Source organism: Corylus avellana, chromosome ca8 (assembly GCF_901000735.1).
Source record: "Corylus avellana chromosome ca8, CavTom2PMs-1.0".
NCBI lineage: Eukaryota > Viridiplantae > Streptophyta > Magnoliopsida > Fagales > Betulaceae > Corylus > Corylus avellana.
Genome location: NC_081548.1, coordinates 24474992 through 24483978, shown reverse-complemented (window position 1 = coordinate 24483978; position 8987 = coordinate 24474992). Strand labels below are relative to the sequence as shown.

The window sequence follows — 8987 nt, the reverse complement described above, 5'->3', positions numbered from 1 at the left end:
CACATAATCTTTCTTATCCCACGCCAAAATTCAGAAAGCTAAACAACAAAAAAATGGATAAAATGACTAGATGCCATATCAGAAAACCTTCATATAGAGTTCTTTCAGACAAGCAAAAATAGAGAAACTCCATCTTTTTTACTCACTCTTGCCCAGATGCCAAATACTCGATATCAGAAATCATATACAAAGTGGGCATCATAAAAGACCCTCCCCCAATCTCCCTGAGCAGCACAATATTATTCAGTAGATGCCAACCTTCATCATTCTTCTAAGAATATAATGACAAACAAATCAAAATAACGAAATGAAAAGTGCCTTATCCAAACAAGTAGCATTAATAGGAAAATTCTTTTTCACCACAGCATTTTTGGGAAGACTAGCAATCCAGATGTGAGATTGGTCAAGAAAATCATGGAGGTTTGCCACTTAAATGTTCTGGTATCCTGTAGGTGGCTGACACTGCTGAAAATCGAAGCTCCTTCAATGTGGTGGTGGTGGCATATGGAATCAAAAGGAAACAGATTGGTAGGTGGGTCCCTCAAGGTTTGGTTCCTGAATTCAGATGGATCCTTATCTGAGCATAGAGGTTGCTATCAAGCATTTCAAAGAACCATGATAGAGACGCTTTACGCACTAAAACTGCTTTAGTGTTCCATCAAGAGTTTTGGGCTGTCAGGCTTGGGTTACTAGTGGCAAAGGTCTCTAATGTGGACACTAACTCAAGGATACTGAGAAGATCCACAATAAAACTATTCTGAATCCATGGAGAGTAAGGAGCATGGCTGACTTGTGGCTTATGCATCTAGACTGTGCTGGTTTTCTTGTAAAATTGTTGGTGTGTATCTAGAAACCAATGTTCTCATTGATTACTTTGCCAGTTTCTGTACCGATACCGGTACCCAGAAGAGGGTAAGAAGTGGATAGATAGAGATGACAAGAAGCATACTAATAAAAAATACTAGTTCAATAAATTGCATTCATTAAATGCGCCCTCGCCCCCTTTCTCACTTTTGCAAAAGTCTAATAATTCAACCTTCACCAAAATAATCAACACAGTTGCAGAACATACAGCAATTCCTCCAATGATCTTGGTTTAAAAACTAAATTGTAATTAGTTTGGCAGGATGGCAGATTCTTTTCAGCATATTAGAGCCATGTCCAAAATAAAGCAAGATTCAAAATATGTACATGTATCAGTGGAGTATATGCCGCTGTGCATGAACCATTTAAAACAAAAAAGTTTGACATTTAATCTAGAAAGATCTGTGAGTATTGCCTGGGAAAAATATTGATCTCAACAATAAACAACCAAAGAAGTACTTATCAACTTATCAAAAAAGAAGCGTTCCTTGTACTATTTTCTAAACAAGTAGCAAAAATTCAACCAACTTATTTAATTGAACCTTAAACAAAGCATTTTACAAGAACTAATATCCAATATTAACAAGCAAAGAAAGATAAAAGGTACCTAATGTTCATGGCCATGGCCATGGGAATTATCATCATGCCCATGGGCCTCCCAAGGATGTCGCCAACCCTAAAGATACAACAGAAAAGAGAAAACAAGTTGGAAAAGCAGACTATAACGAAAAAGGGCTCAAATACATTGAAAAATGGAACCAAATTCACTCTTACCAATACTACAGGACCATCTTGCTTGGCCCTGTACAGCACCCAAAACCTGACATAACAAATTTCAAAAAAATCATAAACTCACCAGCAAATGAAAGAACCAATTTAAAGCCCTTCATCATCAAACTTTGAAAGACACATCCACGCAATATTATTACTGTCACGTCCACGCACACTAATCAGCTAATTTTGTCTTCAAATATAGCTTTTGCTCCTTTTTATTAAGAAAAGTTTATATACTGGTTATATAAATTGAATAAAATTTTTGCAGATCTTTATACTCCCATAAGTAAAATTGAGCTAGGAAATCCACTATATTGAATCCAGAAAGCCATTAATATATGCAAAAGAAAATAATAAGAACTTAAAAAAAAAATTAAAAAAAATCACTGTTACAAGGCATCCCTCCAAATCAAAAGTTTTATGTTTAAGCTCGAACCCAGGTTTCAACAGCTAAAAAACCCACTTATAACACAGAAATGTCCACAAAATTACTCTTTTTATTCGTGTTAATCAATGTTACACTCACTCGGTCTATATAGCATTTACTGCTTCCCGACTTCGGATCCTAAAACGAAATTTCAGATTACAATAAATAGATCTGGGGTACCGAATTTGTATACACCCAAGTGATTGATTGTGAAACGAAATTAGGGTTTTGTTAATGGAAAATAGATTGAAACACAGAAGAAGAGGGAAGAAAAGAGGGCAAACACTGACCACATGATAGCGCACATGCCCTTCCCGGTGAGCGCGTGCCAGCGCTTTGGGTGGTGCACCGTGAAGCCCTTGTACGTCGTGCCCTCTCCATGGCCTCCTCCCATCTCTCTCTGCGCAAGCCTTTACTCGGAAATGGTCGGGATCGGTGGACTGATGTGGTAGTTTAGCACCAAAAAACGGAAAGACAAACAGAAAAACAGAAACACACACGCCTCGTTGAAGTGAGCCCAATTGAGGCCCAATTACATTTATCTGATTCGAAAGATTGTAGTCTTTTAATGTATGGGCCAGACATTAATGTCTTTTTTTAAAAAAAAAAAAAAAATTTTAAAGAGATACAAACACAAACACTGAGCAAAAACAACGAGAAACAAAACTAATAGGGTGTGGATCCTTCCCACTATAAATGAGAAAAGAGGGGAAATGAGATAAGTGAGTAAAAATGCAACCCAAATCAACTTTAGCTACGGCCCAATAAGCCACATGGTGAACACATAAATGAAATGTGAACTTTTCTTGCCTTTTAAGAGGAAAATGGGGGAATCATAGCAATAGAGTCAGGCGATACTGTTTTCAATTTTCCAATTTTGAACCAGAGATGGGTGTTGGAGCACCATGATTATAATAAGAGTGTTTGATGAAAGATTTGTTTTTTTTTTAAAAAAAAATAAAAAATAAAATAAAAACTCTCAAACCAATATCTCTCAGGACAGGACCATCCTCTCTAGGAGCTACACTAAATTAAAAAGATAATTAAAAAAAAAAAAAAAAAAGTGAAAAAGAGAACTTCTGTAGGTAGATTCGGTTCTCCCCTGTCTCCATCAGCATTTCCCTATTGCTTGTGTTCTTTATTGGGCAAATAGGGTAAGATGGGCCTATCTGATATAGACGTTCCTTAATAGGCAATAGGCATTATATTTATATACAGTGGAGCACTGAGCACTAAGTGCATTCCCGGCCGATACTCATACTCGTTCATTTTCTCAAAATTTAAAGATTCAAATTATTTTTTATTTTTTTTATTTCAATTTGCTCTTCGATAACTTCCCTAAATGCTTCCGTATATTATTAAAATATATATTTTTTATTTTACTTTTTATTATATTTATTTTATTCCTTTTATTTATACTTTCTCTCTCCCTTATGTTTTCTTCTTTTTTCTTTCCGATGCAGCAACCAATTTCTTCTTCATGGGATTTCTTCATTTTCTTCTCCTCCCAACAAGGAAGCTAATGTCCTCACTCCCGTCCCTGTGATCCTTTTGCACCCAACCACCTCAAATTTCTTCAATTTCCAACACCCCCTCGCGATCGCTATCAACCCCATGTCGTCCAAGTCTGCCGAGTTCTTTATCGACAGTAACTCTAGCCCTTCACACAACGCGACCCCATCCAACTGCGACGCAATCGGCATGCACACGCCTTGACGCCTTGTGTCTTTGATTTGATTTCTGGGTTTCCAATTTTCGCTATTTTTTAAGCACAACTTCATGAGATTTTTGGGTTTCTTTAGTTTGATAGTTGAAAGTTGAAAGAAATCTCTGATTCAGTCTAAAATCTCTAATTTGATCAGTCTAAGTTTCTCGGTTTCTTTGGTTTGAATGCCTTTACTGCTCGTTTGGTGGGGCAAGAGAGAGAAAGAGAGGTGAGAGATTTTTTTTTTTTTTTCTAATTTAAGAAGGCAACTGATCGCTATAATGGAACCCAATACATTGAGTTTTACTGTAGCATCTGGTAGTTTAAAGAATTATATAGGGAATTTGCTATGAGCCAGTGGCACATTTTTTACGATTTTTTAGACATATTTTTTTACACATAGGGAATAGACTTCCTTATAAACTAAGGGAGTCTGTTGGAAATGCTCTCAGAATCTTAGATTCTCAATAAGACAACACAGTACTTTTATTTATTTATTTATTTTTAATGTCTGGGAGTGGGAAGAAGGATATTTGATTTAGTGGATAAAATGCTAGGAGGATGAGATTTATGCTCATTAGTCCTTTCTTTTCTTTTCTTTTCTTTTTTTAAAAAGCAATCTCACTGAAGAAGGATCATGAGCATAACGTTCTTACATAACAGAGCAAAAAACTTTGAAAAATCATATCTGAAGTTACGAGGTTACAAATCATAGATGCTTACATAAAAATCAAACATTCAAGACCTACCTATAACATTAATATCCGCTAACCTACGACTACTTTTCAGTTGTAATACCAGATCTGTTCCAAACAAACTAAACTTAATGCATAGGTAGCTTATCTTCCTCACTCTGAAAACAGATTATATCCACAATCCAAAGTCTGGACAATCCTTATTGAAATAAAAATACAAACAATAAAAAACAGAGAAAACCCAACCCCAACAGAAAATAGTCATAAAAGCATATATATGCTCCTGAGAATACTAGATTTACTCCTCATCGACCAAAAATGGTTGGGAAACTACATCATTTTTCTCGTAGATCGTTCAGGATAGCAGATCTAAAGAGAAAACAATTATTCACAACAAACAAAACATGCAACACAACTAGCAAATCAGTAGCATCCGGAGTGGAGGAAATGATAGGCATTGACTAGAGTTGGCACGTGGTGGAGTGGATAGAGGAAAAGGGAGGCACAGCACCTTGGAGGGCGGGTGGTAGTGGTCGAAGTTGCTATTTTTGGCCCAAAAATGCCTAAAAAAAAAAAAAAAAAAAAGTTGGCACGTGGTGGAGCAGATAGGGGAAAAGGGAGGCCTAGCACCTTGGAGGGCGGGTGGCAGCGGTCGAAGTTGCTATTTTTGGCCCAAAAATACCTTAAAAAAAAATAAAATAGAGGCTTAGAAAGGGAGGGGGGAGAGGAGGAAGGAGACGGCTTTTTTTCCGTTCTATGCTCAATTGCTTGTGTTCTTTACTGGGCAAAAAAGTTAGATTCGGTGCTTGCTAGGCATTATATACATTGGAGCACTGAGCACTAAGGATCTCAATAAGACAACACAGTAATTTTATTTATTTATTTTAATGTGTGTGGGAGTGGGAAGAAGGATATTGATTTAGCGGATAAAATGCTTGGCGGATGAGATTTATTCTCGTTAGTCCTTACTCGTCGGCTTTCTTCTTCTATTTGTATTCGGTCAGATTGGATTGGGCTAACCGGCTAAGGTTTGACTTGCCTTGAGTAAATGCTTATAAATTTTTTATATGAAAAATATTACATGTATTTTCAAATAGCTTTTGGTGTTTCCGATTTAAGGCTCATTTGTGAGTGAGATTTTAATAAGTCCGATTTTAAAAATTACGTTTTTAAAATTGATTTTTTTTAAAATTATATATGTGTTTGGTAAAACATGTTAAGAAGTATTTTTTTATCAATTGAGTGTTTTGATAACATTAATATATAATTGCGGTTTCTTGGCCAAATAAATGAATATTGCTCCAAATATTTTTTTAAGCGAAATCATAATTTTAGTTTAAATTTTCATTTTTTAAAATAAGCACCCTATCTTGAGCTTATACAAATTATGAATTTTTTCATGATTTTAAAATTTGGGTTTTTAAAATCGCATTCTCAAACACTCTAAAATTATGATTTAATTTAAAAACGTAAATTATTTTTTTAAAAACGCACTTTCAAATGGACCGTTAATATAATAGTAAAATTTTGGACCAACTAATTTATATATTTTAATAATTTTTGCTGCAAGAAGAATTTGAGAATAACACTGTAACATTTCTCTTTCCATATCGCTCCGAACAAAAGACAAAAGAAAAGAAAAAAAAAATCCAAAAAATCCAATCTAATCTAATCTAATTTAGACTGACGTGGGAATTTTGCTAATATCTTCACCATTGAGTAATTTATGTTGACGAATCAATAAATTAATATTTTCCTTTACGACAGCGTTTTCAAGGCTATCATTTTCCTGACGACAGCTGAACGGCCGCCAGGTACGTTTTAAATAAAAGATAACAAAATAAAAGCTGCAATTTACACGTGAAATTTTGAAGGAAAAAAGGTTGGCAAACTTTTCACTAATTTCACCGACCAGTCCGACCACCAATCATCCCAACGAACGTGGCTAAATCCCAATCCCCAGAAAAGACCTCTCAGCCGAGATCGTACGTAAAACACACCACGAAAGCAAATCCAACGGCCACAGTAGCCCCAAGAAAACGTCGCCGACCATGTTAAGACTGGTCGACGCACGTAGTCAAAGACTTCATACTCGAGCTGAACAATAAGTGTGTTAAAGGCAGGGGCAGCAGATCAGAGCACAAAGCGGCGTCGTATCGTAATGGCGCAGAGTAGCAGCAACCAGGTGATTGATCAAAGGAGCGGTTTCTGCAAATCCAACTCCATCTTCTACAGCAAGCGCAACCCCACGGCGCACCCACCGAACAATTCACTGGACGTGACCACGTTCATCTCGTCCCGGGCCCACCATGGCAAGATCGCCTTCATCGACGCCTCCACCGGCGCCCAGCTCACCTTTGCCGAACTCTGGAGAGCCGTCGATTCTGTCGCCACGTGGCTCTCCAACATGGGCGTCCGGAAAGGCCACGTCATCCTCCTCCTCTCCCCCAACTCCATCTTCTTCCCCGTGGTGTGCCTCGCCGTCATGTCCCTCGGTGCCGTAATAACCACCACTAATCCCCTCAATACCCCCCGAGAAATCGCCAAGCAAATTGCCGATTCGAAACCGGTCCTCGCTTTCACGACTCGCCAACTCGTCCCCAAACTCGCCGGGTCGAACCTCCGGATCGTCCTCCTGGATGAGCAGTCAATCCCAGCCGTTCAAAACGCGAGAATCGTGGCCACGTTGGAGGAATTGCTGAAGAAGCAGCCGAGTGGGGCCCGAGTTAGAGACCAAGTCGACCAGGACGACACGGCGACTCTGCTCTACTCGTCAGGCACCACCGGCGCGAGCAAAGGCGTCGTAGGTTCGCACAGGAACCTCATAGCGATGGTTCAGATCGTGCTGAATCGGTTCAAATTGGAAGATGGAGAGTACAGGTTCATCTGCACAGTCCCTATGTTCCACATCTACGGCCTAGCAGTGTTCGCGCTGGCCCTGCTCGCTTCGGGGACGACGGTGGTGATTCTCTCCAAGTACGAGATGCACGATATGCTCTCGGCGATCGAGAAGTACCGGGTCACGTACCTCCCGCTCGTGCCGCCGATACTGGTGGCGCTCGTGAACGGCGCGGATCGGATACGTGCCAAGTACGACCTGAGCTCGCTGCAGGCGGTTTTATCGGGTGGGGCTCCGCTGGGGAAGGAGATGATCGAAGGCTTCGTGGAGAAGTATCCGACGGTGACGATTCTTCAGGGGTACGGGTTGACGGAATCGACGGGGGTCGGGGCGTCCACTGACTCGCTGGAAGAGAGTAGAAGGTACGGTACGGCGGGGTTGTTGTCGCCGGGCATGAATGCGAAGATTGTGGATCCGGAGAACGGCGAGGCTCTGCCGGTGAACCGAACCGGTGAGCTTTGGCTTACCGGTCCCTCCATCATGAAAGGTACAGCGGAAATATAATTATCTTCTTTATCTAAGTCTTATTATTATTAATTTGTAATAATAAAGGGGGTTTAATAAGTTTTAGAATTCGTTTGGCTCCGTGATTTGCCGGCCAAACTTCTGTTTAAAAACAAGATTGAGTTTGAAAAAACGTTTTAGCCGGACAATGTAGAAAAATTTACATCTTCATGCTGAGATTTTTTTTAAGTAGTTTAAGACATTATTTATCGCAGCTGTAGACTTTTATTTACGTGTTTTTAAGAATATTTTTTTATTACAAATGTGTTTATCCGATTTGGTAAACCAAATACATTAGCACTTGAGCCAAGTGCATTGTACATGTATTTTATGCTTTATTTTCTCCCACCCTTTCTTTTCTATTTGGGTTAAAAAATAAAGAAAAAATATTTAAATGGTATAGAAAATAAATAAATAATGGGATGGAGAATATTTTTGAAAAGTCATTAGCTAGATTTTTTTATTTTTTAAATGGTAATTTTCATTAGCTATTTTAGATAGAAATTCAGAGAATTCATTCCCTAGATCACAGAATTTTTAGCAAGTGAGCAATATTTCAGGTTGTCAGGCTATTTTTGCTGGTCACATTTCCTTTTAGTAATACTGGAAAAGTTGTTGCAGGCTATTTCAGTAATCCAGAGGCGACAGCATCAACTCTTGACTCAGAGGGATGGTTGAAAACTGGAGATCTATGCTACATTGATGATGATGGCTTCATTTTTGTGGTTGATAGGTTGAAGGAGCTGATTAAATACAAGGGATATCAGGTGAGACTTGGGTGTTTCTTTAAATCTAGCCTTCTTTCCAGAATTCCTCTGCTTTAGTTATGTAGGATAAGAATGCAACTAAAAATTGAATCTTGAAAAATATGCTGATTTCGCTTTTAATGTACCAGGTCCCTCCAGCAGAGCTAGAGGCCTTGTTGCTCACTCATCCAGAGATCTCTGATGCTGCTGTTATACCGTAAGTCTTCTCTCTAATAATAAAAAAAAAAAGCTTGGAAATTATGAAAACCCTTTTTGTGTTGTTTGTTAATGTATTCTTCTTTAAAATAGGGCAGATGGTTTTCCTAGAGATTAATATCTAATTTACCTGATCCTTAAAACAAAAAAAGAAAAA

The 8987-nt window shown here is 38.5% G+C and overlaps 1 protein-coding gene across 1 annotated transcript; it reads left to right on the top strand.

The window, feature by feature from the left end:
* The first annotated feature begins 6414 nt into the window (after window positions 1-6414).
* Window positions 6415-8835, top strand: LOC132189333 (probable CoA ligase CCL5). Its single transcript, XM_059604033.1, has 3 exons — window positions 6415-7851; window positions 8490-8635; window positions 8764-8835. Exons 1-3 carry the CDS (start codon window positions 6627-6629, stop codon window positions 8833-8835), a joined length of 1443 nt encoding a protein of 480 aa, XP_059460016.1. The 5' UTR covers window positions 6415-6626.
* Window positions 8836-8987: the final 152 nt, after the last annotated feature.